This window comes from Hemitrygon akajei, chromosome 8 (genome assembly GCF_048418815.1).
Source record: "Hemitrygon akajei chromosome 8, sHemAka1.3, whole genome shotgun sequence".
NCBI lineage: Eukaryota > Metazoa > Chordata > Chondrichthyes > Myliobatiformes > Dasyatidae > Hemitrygon > Hemitrygon akajei.
Window position 1 is genome coordinate 65,035,865 of NC_133131.1, and position 17,782 is coordinate 65,053,646.

General features: G+C 45.3%; 1 protein-coding gene across 2 annotated transcripts in view; it reads left to right on the forward strand.

Annotated features, from left to right (window-relative positions):
- LOC140731420 (SLAM family member 5-like) overlaps window positions 1-17,782 on the forward strand; it is a 36,446-nt gene that overhangs the window by 12,700 nt on the left and 5,964 nt on the right. The window contains exon 3 of one of the 2 annotated variants that reach the window (XM_073052925.1): window positions 7,075-7,362. The exons of the other annotated variant lie outside the window; for it this stretch is intronic. Within the exon in view, the coding sequence (XP_072909026.1) occupies window positions 7,075-7,362 (288 nt within the window). The remainder of the gene's footprint in view (window positions 1-7,074; window positions 7,363-17,782) is intronic. 2 annotated transcript variants of the gene reach the window in all.

Below are 17,782 nucleotides of genomic sequence, written 5' to 3' on the forward strand. Positions count from 1 at the left end.
CCTCAGAACAGAGTTGTGTCCATTTAGAACAGAGATGAGGAGGAATTTCATTAGCCAAAGGATGGTGAATCTGTGGAATGTGGAGGTCAATAGCTCTTGATTAGTCAGGGGGGTCAAAGTTTATGGGTGGAAGGCAGGAGAATGAGGTTGACAGGGATAATAAATTGACAATGATGGAATGGTGGAGCAGAATTGATGAGCCAAATGGCCTAATTCTGCTACACTGTCTTACGGTCTGCTAAACAGGACAGGGTGCAGTGTTTGTGGTTGAGCGTGGGCTGCAGTTGGGAAAGAAAGTGGAGCACATGTGGGAACTTCCTCCAGCAGCCGCTGGCTGAAGTGTTGAACTGGTGGGTGGAAATGAGCTGTGATTGGCTTAAGGTTCACTGGGGACTGTTGGGACGGGATGGGGAGCTGGCAATCGAGCTGTTCACTAGAATCTCATTTACTCATCTTTCCAGTGAAAAGGAATTGGCAATTGTGAGGATGACTTATGGTGAACTGAAAACCCTTGAGTGTATAGACATTAAGAAAGAGGATGTGCTGGAGCTTTTGGAAGGTATTAAGTTAGATAAATCACCAGAACTGGACGAGATGTACTCCAGGCTACTGTGGGAGGTGAGGGAGGAGATTACTGATCCTCTAGCGATGATCTTTGCATCATCGATATGGGCAGGAGAAGTACCAGAGGATTGAAAGATTGCAAACATTGTTCCCTTGCTCAAGAAAGGGAGTAGAAATAACCCAGGAAATGATAGATCAGTGAGTCTCACATCAGTGGTTGGCAAGTTGTTGGAGAAGATCCTGTGAGGCAGGATTTACGAGCATTTGGAGAGACATAATCTGATTAGGGATAGTCAGCATGGCTTTGTCAAGGCATGTCATGCCTTACAAGCCTTACAAAACACATTGATGAAGGTAAAGCAGTAGATGTAGTGTATATGGATTTCATTAAGGCATTTCATAAGATTCCCCATGTGAGGCTCATTCAGGCTTCGCATGGGGAATGAGGCATGGGATCCAAGGAGATCTTGCTTTATGGATCCACAATTGGCTTGCCACTGAAGGCAAAGAGTGATTGTAGATGGTTTGTATTCTGCATGGAGGTTGGTGACCAGTGGTGTTCTGAGGGGATCTGTTCTGGGACCCATCCTCTTTGTGATTTTTATAAATCACCTGGATGAGGAAATAGGTGGATGAGTAAGTTTGCTGATGACACAAAGGTTGGGATTGTTGTGGATTGTCTGAAAGGTTGTCAGATGTTACAGCATGACATCAAGAGGATACAGAACTGGGCTGAGAAGTGGCAGATGGAGTTCAACTCAGATAAGTGTGAAGTAGTTCATTTTGGTCGGTTAAGTTTGAAGTCAGAATATAATATTAATGGTAAGGCTCCTAGCAGTGTGGAGGATCAGAAGGATATTGGGGTCCAAGTCCATAGGACGCTCAAAGCAGCTGCACAGGTTGACAGTGCTGTTTAGAAGGCGTATGGTGTATTGGCATTCATCAACCGTGGGATTGAATTTAAGAGCCGGGAGGTAATGTTGTAGCTATATAGGACCCTGGTCAGACCCCACTGTGCTCACTTCTGGTCACCTCACTACAGGAAAGATGTGGAAGCCATAGAAAGGGGCAGAGGAGATTTACAAGAATGTTGCCTAGATTGGGGAGCATGCCTTATGAGAATAGGTTGAGTGAACTTGGCCTTTTCTCCTTGGAGTGATGGAGGATGAGAGGTGACCTGATAGAGGTGTATAAGATGATGAGAGGCATTGATCATGTGGATAGTCAGAGGTTTTTTGCCAGGGCCGCAAAGGCTAACATGAGGGGGCATAATTTTAAGGTACTTGGAAGTATGTACAGGGGGGATATCAGAGATAAGTTTTTCACAACCACAGATTTGGCTGCGCCCCAGATATGGCAATTATGCTCACGAATATGCACATGTCAGCTAATTATTATTTCACTGTGCTGGTATTTAACTCCATTCTTTTCATTGCAGTGCAAGTCGAGACGTGAACAAAGCACAGCAATGTTTCGTTGTCTGCTTGAATTCGGCCATGCCTGAGAAATTGGACTGTTCAGTCAACTGACTGAAGACTCATATTCATTTTATATTTTGTTATTCCTTTCAGCCACACTGTTGGCTTCATTTTCCATTTGAAAGTTTTAGTTAACAGCTCTGTTTGGCCCAATGTTTATTGTTCTCTTTTTCCTCTAAACTCTGTTCACATTGAAGTCGGTGAATTATCGACCGGCTTCAGTGTCTCTCGCTCCATACTTTGGCCACATCCAAAGCTAATGACAGCAAGTCACCACCATACAAAGATGGACCCAGCAGAGAGGGAGAAGCTGACCTTGGTCATGAGTTTCTTTGGTCAGGTAGGAGACAATCTACGGGCAATGAAATCTATTCTGAATGAAGTTATGGAGGCAATGAGGCAGATAATCTTGTGCCGTCAAGCCCAGTCTCATCTGGAGGAAAAGGTATCATCCTTAGCCGCAACAGTTGAACAGCTCACTGCAGACAATCAGACTCAGGTGTCTGAGATTTCTGCTCTCACGGCCGCTATCCACAAACTCACTGTGGACAGCCAGCATCAGCTGACAGCCATTAATGTTCTCGACAGCTCAGTTCAGTAGCTTCAGACCATCTCAGTCCCACTCCCAGCATCTCGCAGGTCATTCTTTACTGCTGCCCTGACAATCTCTGCTTCTAATGCTTCTTCTCCTGTGCCCAGACTAGAACAGACTCCCGCCTTCGGACACCCACAGACTCCCGAGTCCATACAGGAACCGAGTATTCCACCTCCAGGCAGATATTCCGGTGATCCCGATAGCTGCAGGTATTTTATTACCCAATGCGAGCTGACCATTCCAAGCCCAGCCTGGTTGTTTTGGTGATGATGTGCAAAAATTGGTGTATATACTCTATCTTCTTGATGAACCTCCACTCAGCCTGTTCAACACTTTACGGGAGCAAGGATAACCCACAGCTCAGTCGTTCTGACATTTCGTGGCGGAGTTAAGGAGGGTTTTTGATCTTCCAGTAGGGGGTCAGGAGGCTGCCCACCGACTCTTGGACCTGCGCCAAGGCAGAGGAACGGTGGGAGCCAATGCAGTCAAATTCTGTACCCTTGCAGTAGAGATGGGATGGAATAAGAGATCTCCCATCACTGCCTTCCAGCGTGGACTGAATGGAGGGGTCTGGCATGAGATCACTGTCTGGGACGAGCAGGATAGTCTGGAAGACCTGATTAATCTGGCAATTCGAGTTGACGACCGGATGACTGAGTGGCACAGGGAAAGAATGTCTCAGACTTCCTATGTGCCACCAGATCATCATCTTTCCTCGCCCTCTCCCCCTCCCTCACCACCCAGCATCTGGCCCATGGAGAAGCCTATGCAAGTGGGGCACGTGTGCCTGTCTCAGAAGAAATGAGAGCAGCCCCGGAGAACAGGTTCCTGTCTCTATTGCGGTGATCCAGGACACTTCCGGGTGGCATGTTCCAAGCGACCAGTAAAAGAGAATCCCCGTCAGCGGGGAGGAGAATCCTGACGGGTCGGTTCTCTCTTCAGTCAGCTTCCCCTGAATCGTGTAACGCTCGCAGCTTCCTTGACGTGGAGGTCTCAGACCCATGAACTTCCGGCGGGTATCGACTCCGGTGCAGCTGGGAATCTCATGGGCATCTCTCTAGCTCAAAGATGGGGAGTTCCAACTCAGGAATTAAGGAAAAAGATCAATGTCAAGGCGCTGGACGTTCGACCACTGGGAAACAACTTTCCACCTTTCCACCCAACCCCTCCAACTGATGCTTGAAGGAAACCATCATGACAAAATATCCTTCTATCTGGTTAATTCACCTGAAATGCCACTGGAACTTGGTCTTCCCTGGTTATCCCGACATAACCCACGGATCGATTGGTCTCTGAAGGTACTCCAAGAGTGGGGACCGGCATGCCTGTCTATATGTCTGGGTCCAGCTCAAGCTCCATCCCATGAATCCCTTCCTGTGTCAGCTAAGGATGTGGACCTGTCTGGGTCCAGCTCAAGCTCCATCCCATGAATCCCTCCTGTGTCAGCTGAGGATGTGGACCTGTCTGGGTCCAGCTCAAGCTCCATCCCATGAATCCCTTCCTGTGTCAGCTAAGGATGTGGACCTGTCTGGGATTCTGGCTGAATATGCGGATCTCCTTGAGGTTTTCGGTAAAAGAATGGCCACCACCCTGCCCCCACACTGGCCATACGACTGTGCCATAGACCTCCTACCTGGCATTAGTCCTCCCCGGGGCCGGCTCCTTTCCCTCTCTCGTCCTGAAACGGTGGCCATGGAGGAATTCATCAAGGGGACATTGAGCATGGGGTTTATCCGTCCGTCAACCTCACCGGCAGGAGCGGGCTTCTTTATTGTGAGCAAGAAAGATGGCAAGCTCCATCCCTGCATCGATTATCGGTCCCTGAACAACGTCACTGTGACGAACCACTACCCTCTTCCCTTGCTGGCGTCTGCATTTGGACATCCCCAGGGAGCCACCATGATTTCTAAAATTAATCTGCACAATGCATACAATCTGGTTCACATAAGAGAAGGGGATGAGTGAAAATCAGCTTTCAACATCTCTAATGGCCACTGTATTCCAGGCCTTGGTTAACGATGTGCTCAGGGACATGTTGAACCAGATGTGTTTGTGTATTTAGATGATATCCTTATCTATTGCCGCTCTTTTCAGGAGCACCTCCAGCATGTCCGGAGAGTGTTCAGTTGCCTTCTTGAAAATAACCCATGCACCAAGCCTAAGGAATGGGATTTCCATAAAGACCAGGTGTCATTTTTCATAAAGACACTGGCTGGAGGGGGCAGAGCATCTATTCTTGCTCTGAACAGATCACAAGAACCTCTCCTGTATTCAGGATACTAAGAGACTGAACTCTCGTCAAGCCCGGTGGGCTCTCTTCCTCACACGATTCAATTTCACCCTCACTTATCATCCCGGCAGCAAGAATACAAAGGCTGACACTCTCTCCCGGCAGTTCGACGGATCTGAGGACAACGCCTATCCAGGGCCCATTCTTCCTCGCTCGTGTATCGCTGCTCCAGTGATCTGGGGAATAGAGGCAGAGGTGAGGGCCACCCAACAATCAGATCCAGGCCTGGATGGGGTTCGTCCCAACCGGCTGTTTGTCCCTGCTGAGGTGTGTTCCAAATTGTTGGAATGGGGTCACTCCTCTCATCTGGCTGGACATCTGGGAATTCAGCAGATCCAGGAGTTTATAAAGAGACAGTTTTGGTGGCCATCTATGTCCCAGGATGTCCATGACTTTGTATCTGCCCGTCCCACCTGCGCTCGGAACAAGACACCACGGCAGCGTCCTGGGGGTCAATTATGTCCACTGCCTATTTCCCACTGCCCCTGGACCCCCCTGTCAGTAGATTTCATCACTAGTCTGCCCCTGTCTAGTGGAAACACCACCATTTTGGACTTTGTGTCACTTCGTTTCCCTCCCCAGTTTCCCATCAGCTTGTAAGACTGCCACACTCAAGGTTCAACATATGTTCAGGCTCCATGGCTTTCCCTAAGTTATAGTGTCCAACGGTGGACCCCGTTCACTTCCCACTTTTGGAAGGCTTTCTGCTCTCTTGTAGGAGCCACACCAGCCTCTCGTCTGGCTTCCACCCCCAATCTAATGGGCAGAATGAGAGAGTGAACTAGGAGTTGGAGACAACCCTATGCTGTCTTGCCACTTCCAACCCCACGTCCTGGAGCTCCCAATTAGTTTGGGCAGATAGCACCCACAATAAACTCCAGTCGTCCTCCACTGGTATGTCTCCCTTTGAATGCCGGAAGGGATTCCAGCCCCCGCTCTTCCCCTATCAGCAGTTTGACGTAGGAGGTCCTGCTGCTGAACAGCTGATCCAGCGCTACAAGTGCATCCGGAGACAAGCTAGGGCTTCTCTGCCGCGTGCCCAGAAGCAACATTCCCGGCAGGCTGATCGGCTTCATCGACAGGTAACGCCATTCAAGCCAGGGGAGGAGGTCTGGTTGGCATCAAGGGATTTTCCTCTGAAAGTCGAGAACCAGAAATTGGCACCGCGCTATGTGGAACCATTTGTAGTGGAAAAGGCTGTCAACAAGGTGTCCTATAGATTGCATCTACCAACATCACTGAAGATCCACCCAGTATTCTATGTTTAACAGCTTAAGCTAGTTATTACTCCTCCCCTGGCCCCAGTCACCCCACCTCTCCCTCCTCCCCATGGTAGATGGTTCCCTTGTCTATACTGTGTGGTGCCTCCTGGCATCTCACCGGGTACGTGCTAAGTTCCAGTACCTTATGGACTGGGAAGGGTATGGTCCAGAAGAATGTACTTGGATCCCAGCGAAGGACACCTTGGACAAGTTGCTGATCAAGGACTTCCAGCGGACACAGGTCTGTGGTGCATCGGGGCTGTGCTGAAGGAGGGGGTTCAGCAGCTCAGTGGATACGCAATTGCACTCATGAATATGCACATGTCAGCTGATTATTATTTCATTGTGATGGTATCTAACTCCATTCTTTTCGTTGGAGTGCTTGTCAAGACTTGAGCAAAGCACAGCAACATTTCGCTGCCTGCTTGCATTCAGCATTGCCTGAGAAATGGGACTGTCGAGTCAACTGACTCTGAAGACTAGTGCTATTCACTTTATATCTAGTTGTATTTCAGCTACAGTGTGGGCTTCGTTTTCTGTTTGGGAGTTTTAGCTCACGGCCCTGCTTGGCTTAGTGGTCATTGTTTGCTTTTCCCTCTAACTCCATTCACATTGAAGTCTGAGTGCATGCTTCAGTGTCTCTCACTCTGCACGTGGGCCATATCTGAACATACTGACAGTGGTGAGTGTGTGGAATGCATTGCCAGCGACAGTGGTGGAGGCAGATACACGAGGGGCTTTTAAGAGACTCCTAGGTGCATGGAGCTTAGAAAAATAGAGGGCTATGCGGTAGGGAAATTCTAGGCGTTCTCTAGAGTAGGTTACATGGTCGGCCGAAGGGCCAAATTTCTGTGTTCTATATTGTTCTCTCCATCCCAACCACAGAGCCCGTGTCTGGAACACACATCAAAGTTCAGAACATGACTGGGAACTGTGACCTCACTCTGACCTGCTCCGTGACCTCAGGCAACCCCTCCAGCTTCAGCTGGTGGAGGGGAGGAGAAGCTGTGGGAAACGACAGCACCCATCACCTCTGGGAACACAGTCAGACTGTATCGATTCATCATACCGGAAAGGTCAACGATACTAACTACAGGTGTGAGGTCAGGAACCCCATCAGTCTGAGCACAGCAAATATCTGGCTGAGGGACTTATGTAATATAACTACAAAAGGTGAGTCAAACACACTAATGATATTGGAAATCTGAAATAAAAACAGATGATACTAGAAAAATACACTGAAGGTCAGACAGCAAACAGAGAGAACATATTTGATCAATGACCTCGAGTCAGAACTTGGAAAAAGTTTGAAATCAAATATGTTTTATCTGACAGAGCAGTGGGAGGATTGGATGTTAGTGATGAGTAGAGGCAGAGAGACACGTAACAACCGTCAAGATAGTGGTGGCTGAGAAAGGGCGGTGAAGACAACTTTGGGACATGAATTAGGATGAGAAAGGGAGAGAGAGAAAGAGAAGGGGAAAGAGAGAAAGAGTGGGGAAAGAGAGAAAGAGCAGGGAGTGAGAGAGAAAGGAGAGGGGCAGAGATAGACAAAGACAGACAGAATGAGAGGGAGGATGGGGAGGAAGGAGAAAGAGGGAGAGGAGGGAGAGTCGAGGAAGGAGACTGAGAAAGGGAGAGAGACAGTGTGGAGAGGAAGTGAGTGGGAAGGAAGAGAGAGAAATAGAATGGGGGAAAATGAGAGGAAGCAAGAGAAATTGGGTGGGGGAGAGAGGGAAGGGGAGAGAGGGAGGGAGAGGAAGGGGAAAGAAAGAGAGGATGAGGAAGAGAGTAAGAAAGAGAGGGAGAAAAGGAGAAGAGGGAGGGGAGAGAAGGAGAGTGAAAGAGAGGTAGAGAAATGGGGTAGGGGGAGTGGGAGGGAGGGTGGAGAGAATGAGAGAAAGGGAGGGAGAGAGAGAGCGGGAGAGAAACTGAAAAGCAAGAATGATCCAGAGGAGTTTTGGAATTGGAGTTGTTGAAGTTTGTGATTATTAAAGAGAAAAGTAAGTCTTCTGATCCATCAAATACAATGATACGTGCAGTGGAACTGTGGAAATGAGATGTAGTGAATTGAATCTGTTGACCAAAATCAAGAGACACTCAAGGCAATGTTCAGCCTTCAGCGCAGATCTCAGAGTGCCAAGAGAATGCTAAATAACTTAAATGTTGCTGCATTCTAGGGTAGTCTGAAATGCTACGAATTTCACTTGGAATCACTGCACCAGCATACCTGCCAACAAGGACATACAGCGCTTAGAAAATGTATTCACCCCCTTGGAAGTTTTCATGTTTTATTATTTTATAACTTTGAATCACAGCGGATGTAATTTGGATATTTTGACACTGATCAATAGAAAAAGACTTTCATGTCAAAGTGAAAACATCTCTATAAAGTGATCTGAATTAATTATAAATATAAAACACAAAATAATTGATTATATAAGCATTTTTCCCCTCAAGACAGTATTTAGTAGATGTACAATTGGCAGCAATTACAGCCTTGAGTCTGTGTGAAGAGGTCTCTTTCAGCTTTGCACATCTGTACTCTGCAATCTTACCCCATTCTTCTTTAGAAAGCTGCTCAATCTCTGTCAGATTGCATGGGGACCATGAGTGAACAGCCCTTTCCAAATTCTGAATTGGATTGAGGTCTGGACTCTGGCTTGGCCACTCCAGGATATTAACGTTTTTGTTTCTAAGCCATTCCTGTTTAGTTTTATGCTTGGGGGTCACCGTTTTGCCGGAAAGCAAATCTTCTCCCAATTCCCTTGCATCAGGTTTTCCTCCATAATTTCCCTGTATTTTGCTGCATTCATTTTACCTTCTAAATTCACAAGCCTTTCAGGCCCTGCTGCAGTGAAGCATCCCGACAGCATGATGCAGCCAATGCCATGCTTCATGGTGGATGGTGTATTTTGATAATGTGTGGTGTTTGGCTTACACCAAACATCATGTTTCGTCTGATGGCCAAAAAGCTCAATTTCGGTTTCATCAGACCATAGAACCTTCTCCCATTTCACTTCAGAGTCTCCCACATGTCTTCTGGCAAACTGTAGCAGAAATTTCATGTGAGTTTTTTCTAACAGTGATTTTCTCTTTGCCACACTCCCATAAAGCTGCGACCAGTGAAGCTCCCGGGGAACAGTTTGTTGTATGAGCAGTCTCTCCCATCTCAGTCACTGAAGCTTGTAACTCCTCCCTCACTAGTCCCCTTCTTTCACAGTCACTCAATTTTTGGGGAAGGCCTACTCTAGGCAGATTTACAGCAGTGCCATATTCTATCCATTTCTTGATGATTGACTTAACTGTACCCCAAGGGATATTCAGTGACCTGGAAGTTTTCTGGTATTCATCTCCTGACTTGTGTTTTTCAATAACCGTTTCATGGAGTTGTTTGGAATGTTCTTTTGTCTTCAAGGTGTAGTTTTTTGCTGGGAAACTATCTCACCAGCAGTTGGACCTTCCAGATACAAGTGTATTTTTACAACAATCAGATGAAACACCTTCACTGCACATGCTGATCTCCATTTAACTAATTATGTGACTTCTAAAAACAATTGGCTGCACCAGTGATGATTTGGTGAGTCATATTAAAGGGTGGAAGGGTGAATACAGACAACCAATTATTTTGTGTACCATATTTGTAATTAATTTAGATAACTTTGTGAAGATTCATTTTCACTCTGACAGAAAAGAGTCTTTCTCTTTTGCTCTGTGTCAAACAAGACAAATTAAATTAGATTAGATTAGATTGGATTCAACTTTATTGTCATTGTGCCGAGTACAGATACAAAACCAAATGAAACACAGTTAGCATTTATCCAGAAATGCAAAGAATAGCATTATTTACAAAATAACTGCAAATAAAAAGTAAGTGCTACAGCACACAAATATAGAAGTACTGAGACAGTACAATATGGGTGCAATACTGCTTAGCGCTGTGATGTGTGGTTCATCAGGGTCACAGCCTCAGGGAAGAAGCTCTTCCTGTACCTGCTGGTGTGGGAGCGGAGGCTTCTGTAGCACCTACTGGATGGGAGGAAGCTAAAAAGTCCATGGTTAGGGTGAGATGCATCCTTGATAATTTCACTCTGCCCAGGCAGCGTTTATGGTAGATGTTCTCAATGATGGGCAATTGGGTGCCATTAATCCGCTGGGCAGTTTTCACCACACACTGGAGTGCTTTGCGGCCTGATACAGTACAATTGCCATACCACACTGAGATGCAGTTAGTGAGTATGATCTCAATGGTACAGTGGTAAATCCACTGTGATTCAATATTGTAAAACTATAAAACATGAAAACCTCCAAGAAGGGTTTGAATACTTTTATAGGCACTGTATATTTAGAGAGTATCTTTGGAAATAGAGTGGATTCTGTTGAATTAGGCCATTGATTAATTGGGATAACTCTTAAAGAACAAAAACTAATTAAGAAAATAATAAGAATTCCTATTGTTTATGTGGTACATTATGCTGCTTAATTGGGACATGAGACCGTTCCAATAGTTTCTAACTAGTGTCAGTTACATGCACTGGTGTGGCCATTGGAAACTACAATATGCTATGAGCACATTCTTTTTAAATAATGTCAGATATGTGTGCTTGTGGTTTCCAGTTGGACCAAAAGACACTGATTGGAAAAAGCAGTGATGTTTTATAACTTTGTGCCTGAAAACTTATTGTTGGATTATGACACGCTCCTGCAGTAAGGCACTGAAGTCCGTCAGTTATCTACACGAGGTGTCTGTGCCGATTCTGTTAATTTACTGTCAATCAAAAGAACACAGCAGCATACACCGAGTGTATTCCTCTGTCTGTAACTATTAGGAATTATTATAGTACCCTAGTAGTGTTCTAATTTGTTCTGTGTTTCATTTAAATACATTATTTGTTACTCCGTTAAACAACAGTGTGTTTTTTATGCCTCTTTAACTATTTGAATGAAATTTCAGCTAATTGGGGCAAACACTTACATGTGCTAAAATGCACTGGTCCTGGTGTGTCCCAATTAACCAGATTCAACTATATTTTTCTAAGAGTGATGAATATTGTTAAGGCAGAGAGAGAGATTCCCAATGAGCAGAGAGGTAAAAAGTCACTGAGTTTAGTCAGATCAGTCATATCTTGAATGGTGGGACAGGAGGCTCACTGCTGACTCTGAATGACTGAAAGAGATGGATGTGGAGAGGAGCAGTGGTCCTTTGGTGGAGGAGAGATGAGAAAATGGTGGAGGCCGCAGCTGTGGGAGGAGAAACTGAGTGAATTTTTTAGATGATGACCTTCTGTCAGACCCAGGAAAGGTTAGAAACCATACATGTATCAAGCAGACAAAGGAAGGGGGAACAAAAGGAATGTCTGCAGCAGGGTAAGACTTGAGAAGGGTTGGTCTGGTCCATGAGTTGAGATTATAAATTGGAGAAAGGCCAATTTTGATGGTATCAGGAAGTGTGAATTGGGACAGACTGTTTCTGGCACAGCTGTTTTTGGTCATTAGGAGGTGTTCAAAGGTGACACTTTGAGAGTACAGATTTCCTATGTTCCTATCAGAATAAAAGGCAATGGTAACAGGTTTTCACAATCTTGGCTTTCAAGATGTATTGAGGCCCTGGTTAAGAAGCAGGAGGTGCACAGGCAGTAGGGAGAAAATGAGGCTTTGAATACAAGAAATTCAAGATCACTTAAGGGGAAAATCAGGTGGGCTAAGACTGAGCCTTTTGAGGTGAGGCAAAACAGCAGTGAGGTCACGAAACTCACACAGATTACAGAGGAGGAGGTATTTGCTGTCTTGAGGCAAGTTAGGGTGGATAAATCCCCAGGCACTGATGGGGTGTTCCTTTGGACCTCATGGGAGGCCAGTGCAAAAATTGCAGGCTCCACGGCAGAAATAGAAACATAGAAACACAGAAACACAACAGCACAATACAGGCCCTTCAGCCCACAAAGCTGTGCCGAACATAATGACTTTAGAAATTACCCAGGGTTACCCACAACCCTCTATTTTTATAAGCTCTATGTACCTATCTAGCAGACTCTTAAAAAGCCCCTGTCGTATCTGCCTCCACCACTGTTGCCAGCAGCCCATTCCTAGCACTCACCACTCTCTGCATAAATAAATTACCCCTGACATCTCCTCTGCACTTCCAAGCACCTTAAAACTGTGCCCTCTCATGTTAGCCATTTCAGTTCTGGGAAAAAGCCTCTGATAATGCCTCTCATTATCTTGTACACCTCTATCAGGTCACCTCTCATCCTCCATTGCTCCAAGGAGAAAAGGCCGAGTTCACTCAACCTATTCTCATAAGGCATGCTCCCCAATCCAGGCAACATTCTTGTAATTGGTGATCGGTTGGAGCTTAAAAGAGTTCAGAAGGAACTCAGAGTACAGAAAAGGGGGGCAAAGGAGCAGTATAGGAGGAAGCTAGAACAAAAGCTGCAGAAAAAAAGCATGAAGGAGGTGTGGGAAGGGATGAAGATCATCACCGGATGCGGTGCAAAGCGGGGGGCAAACATAAGTGGAGATGTGGAGAAAGCGAACCAGCTGAACAACTTCTTCAATAGGTTCAACAGCACAATATCATCCTCACCGCAGAATTCCACACCAGGCTTGTCTTTCTACTCGTCCTCCCTCTTACTTCCCTCACAGGAAAATAGCCACTCACAGGAGACCTTGCCCACGCCCAGGATTACGGCTGCACAGGTGGAAGGTCAACTGAGGAAGATCTGTACCAGCAAGGCGGCTGGACCGGATGGAGTATCCTCACGATTACTGAGGTCCTGTGCGACTGAGCTGGGAGAACCACTACAGCGCATCTTCAACATGAGCCTGGAGCAGAGAAGAGTACCCAGACAGTGGAAAACATCCTGTATTGTCCCGGTACCGAAGAAACCACAACCAAAGGAGTTGAATGACTTCAGACCTGTTGCCTTGACGTCGCACGTGATGAAGACCATGGAGCGGCTGATAATACAGAATCTGAGGCCACAAACCAGGCACGCCCAGGATCCTCTTCAGTTTGCGTATAAGGAGAAGGTGGGAGTGGAGGATGCTATCACGTATTTGCTGCACAAATCCCTCTCTCACCTGGATGGGGTCAGTGGTGCTGTGAGGATTACATTCCTGGACTTCTCTAGTGCTTTTAACACCATCCAGCCCAAGATCTTAAGGCACAAACTAACGGAGATGGGAGTAGACTCTCACATGGTGGATTGGATAGTGGACTACTTGATAGATAGACCTCAGTATGTGCGGTTGGGAGACTGTAGGTCTGACACGGTGGTCAGCAGCACAGGAGCGCCACAGGGGACCGTGCTCTCTCCGGTCCTGTTCACCCTGTACACATCAGACTTCCAATATAACTCGGAGTCCTGCCATGTGCAGAAGTTCGCTGATGACGCGGCCATAGTGGGGTGTGTCAGGAATGGACAGGAGGAAGAGTATAGGAAACTGATACAGGACTTTGTGATATGGTGCAACTCAAACTACCTGCGTCTCAATATCACCAAGACCAAGGAGATGGTGGTGGACTTTAGGAGATCTAGGTCTCATATGGAGCCAGTGATCATTAATGGAGAATGTGTGGAGCAGGTTAAGACCTACAAGTATCTGGGAGTACAGTTAGACGAGAAGCTAGACTGGACTGCCAACACAGATGCCTTGTGCAGGAAGGCACAGAGTCGACTGTACTTCCTTAGAAGGTTGGCGTCATTCAATGTTTGTAGTGAGATGCTGAAGATGTTCTATAGGTCAGTTGTGGAGAGCGCCCTCTTCTTTGTGGTGGCATGTTGGGGAGGCAGCATTAAGAAGTGGGACACCTCACGTCTTAATAAGCTGGTAAGGAAGGCGGGCTCTGTCGTGGGCAAAGTACTGGAGAGTATAACATTGGTAGCAGAGCGAAGGGCGCTGAGTAGGCTACGGTCAATTATGGAAAACCCTGAACATCCTCTACATAGCACCATCCAGAGACAGAGAAGCAGTTTCAGCGACAGGTTGCTATCGATGCAATGCTCCTCAGACAAGATGAAGAGATCAATACTCCCCAATGCCATTCGGCTTTACAATTCAACCGCCAGGAGTAAGATATGTTAAAGTGCCGGGGTTAGGACTCAATGTATTTAAGTAAACTACTTAAGAACATTTTAAAAGCTATTATTAATGCTTTTTGAGAGGGTGTTTTTAGATGCATATCATATTTTTACTGAGTTAAGTATTGTATGTAATTAGTTTTGCTACAATAAGTGTATGGGACATTAGAAAAAATGTTGAATTTCCCCATGGGGATGAATAAAGTATCTATCTATCTATCTATCTATCTATCTATCTATCTATCTATCTATCTATCTATCTATCTATCTATCTATCTATCTATCTATCTATCTATCTATCTCTCCTCTGCACCCTTTCTATAGTTTCATATTCTTCCTGTAGTGAGATGACCAGAACTGAGCACATTATTCCAAGTGGGGTCTGACCAGGATCCTATATAGCAGTAACATTACCTCTTGGCTCCTAAACTCAATCCCACGATTGATGAAGGCCAATGCACCATATGCCTTCTTAACCACAGAGTCAACCTGAGCAGCAGCTTCGAGTGTCCTATGGAGTCAGACCCCAAGATCCCTCTGATCCTCCATACTGCCAAGAGTGTTACCATTAATACTATATTCTTCCATTATATTTGACCTACAAAAATGAACCACCTCACACTTATCTGGGTTGAACTTCTCAGCCCAGTTTTGCATCCTATTGATGTTCCGCTATAACCTCTGACACACTATCCATAACACCCCCAACCTTTGTGTCATCAGCAAATTTACTGACCCATCCCTCCACTTCCTCATCCAGGTCATTTATAAAAATCACAAAGAGAAGGGGTCCCAGAACAGATCCCTGAGGCACACCACTGTTGACCGACCTCCATGCAGAATATCACCCATCTACAACCACTCTTTGCCTTCTGTGGACAAGCCAATTCTGGATCAACAAAGCAATGTCCCCTTGGATCCTATGCCTCCTTAAATTCTTAATAAGCCTTGCATGGGGTTCCTTACCAAATGCCTTGCTGAAATCCATATACACTACATCTACTGCTCTACCTTCATCAATGTATTTAGTTGCATCCTCAAAAAATTCAATCAGGCTCATAAGGCACAACGTGCCTTTGACAAAGACATGCTGACTATTTCTAATCATATTATGCCTCTATTTAACATGTCCTTTGGAACAAGATAGGTGCTGGAGGATTGGAGGATGGCTAGTGCTGGTCCGTTGTTTAAGAAAGGCTCTAAGAATTAGCAGGGAAATTATAGTTTGGTGACCCTAGCATCAGTAGTGGTTAAGTTATTGGAAGAATATATTCTTGGGGACCAGATACATGTATTCAGATAGACAGGGATAGACAACATGGCTTTGTGCATGGTAGGTCCTGTCTAACCAAACTCATAGAGTTTTACTAAGAATTTCAGAATCAGTTAGGTTTGTGTCATGAAACTTGTTAACTTAGCAACAGCAGTTTAATGTAATACATATAATAGAAGAAGTAAAATAATAATAAATAAATAAATAAATTACAGTATATGTATATTGAATAGATTAAAAATCATGCAAAAACAGAAATACTGTATACTTTAAAAAAAATAGTGAGGTGGTGTCCAAGGGTTCAATGTCCATTTCGGAATCGGATGGTAGAGGGGAAGAAGCTGTTCCTGAATTGCTGAGTGTGTGTCTTCAGGCTTCTGTACCTCCTGCCTGATGGTAACACTGAAAAAAAGAGCATGCCCTGGGTGCTGAATGTCCTTAATAATGGACACTGCTATTCTGAGGCACCGCTCCCTAAAGATGTCCTGGGTACTTTATAGTTATCAGGAAAGTTGACGAAGGCAAGGCAATGGATGTTGTCTACATGGACTTCAGCAAGGTGTTTGACAAGGTCTCACGTGGGAGCTTGGTCAAGAAGGTTCATTTGCTTGGCATTTAGGATGAGGAAGTAAATCGGGTTACCAGGAAAAACAGAGGATGGTAGTAGACGGTTGCCTCTCTGACTGGAGGCCTGTAACAAGTGGTATGCTATAGGGATTGGTGCTGGGTCTGTTGTTGTTTATCTCTATCAAGGATCTAGAAAATTATGTAGTAAACTGGATCAGCAAAATTACAGATAACAGCAAGATTCTAGGCGAGGGGGGAGCGTAGTAGACAGTGAGGAAGCCGATCAAAGCTTGCTGCGAAATCTGGACCAGATGGAAAATTGGACTGAAAAATGGCAGATAGAATTTAATGCCGATAAGTGTGAGGTGTTGCACTTTGGAAGGACAAACCAGGGTATAACTTACACAGTGAGAAGTAGAACAATGAGGAGTACGGTAGAACAGAGATATCTAGGAATAGCTTCACAGATGGAGAGGGTCATAAAGAGAGTTTTTGGCACACTGGGCTTCAAAAATCAATGCACTGAGAACAGTAGTTGAAGTTGTGTAAGACATTAGTAGGCCGAATTTGGAGAATTGTGTGCTATCTACCTACAGGAAAGATATCAGTAATATTGAAAGAGTACAGAGGAAATATACAATGATGTTGCCTGGTCTGGATGACCAGAGTTATAGGGAAAGGTTGAATAGGGTAGGTCTTTATTCTTTGGAATGTAGAAGATTGAGAGGATATTTGATTGAGGTTACAAAATTATGAGGGGTATTAATAGTGTAAATGCAAACAGATATTTTTCTATTGAGACTGGCTGAGACTAGAAGTCATAGGTTAAGAGTGAAAGGTGAAATGATTCAGGGGGATACGAGAGGGAACTTGTTCACTCAGAGGGTGATGACAGTGTGGAACGAGCTCCCAGTGGAAGTGGTTGATTCAGGTTTGATTTCAAAATTCAAAACAAATTTGGATATGTACATGGATGAGAGGGATATGGAGGTCGATGGACAAGGCAGAATCTGTTTGCCACAGACTCAAAGTGCAGTAGGGCCTGTTTCGGAGCTGTACTACACTGTCTTTATGACTCTAAATGAAACTCTAGCGAGGGTGCAATGGAAAGGGAGTCATTGCAAATTGAGTTTCTGGAGAGGGTGTAAATAGAAACAGAAGTTTCACCAGCTGGATTATACCTGCTGCCCTTCTTAAATAAAGGAACATTACAAACAACCCTCCCGTCTTCTAGACCTTGCCGGTAGTTCACAGAGTTGCAGATATCTTGGTCCAGACCCCCAACTTTCCCTTCCGTAGGACTATATGACATAGGAGCACAATGAGGCCATTCAGCCCATCAAGTCTTCTCCATCATTCCATCTTGGTTGACTTATTATCCCTCTCCACCCAATTCTCCTGCCTTCTACCAGTAAACTTTGACATTCTTACTAATCAGAACATATCAACCTCCACTGTAAATGTGCCCAATAACTTGGCATCCACAGCCATCTGTGGCAATGAATTGCACGCATTCACCACATTTTGGCTAAAGAAATTCCTCCTTATCTCTGTTCTACAGGGATGTCTTTCTATTGTGAGGCTGTGCCATCTGGTCCTTGACTTCATCACTACAGGAAACATCCTCTCCAAGTTCACCCTTTCAATAGTTGATAGGTTTTAATGAGAT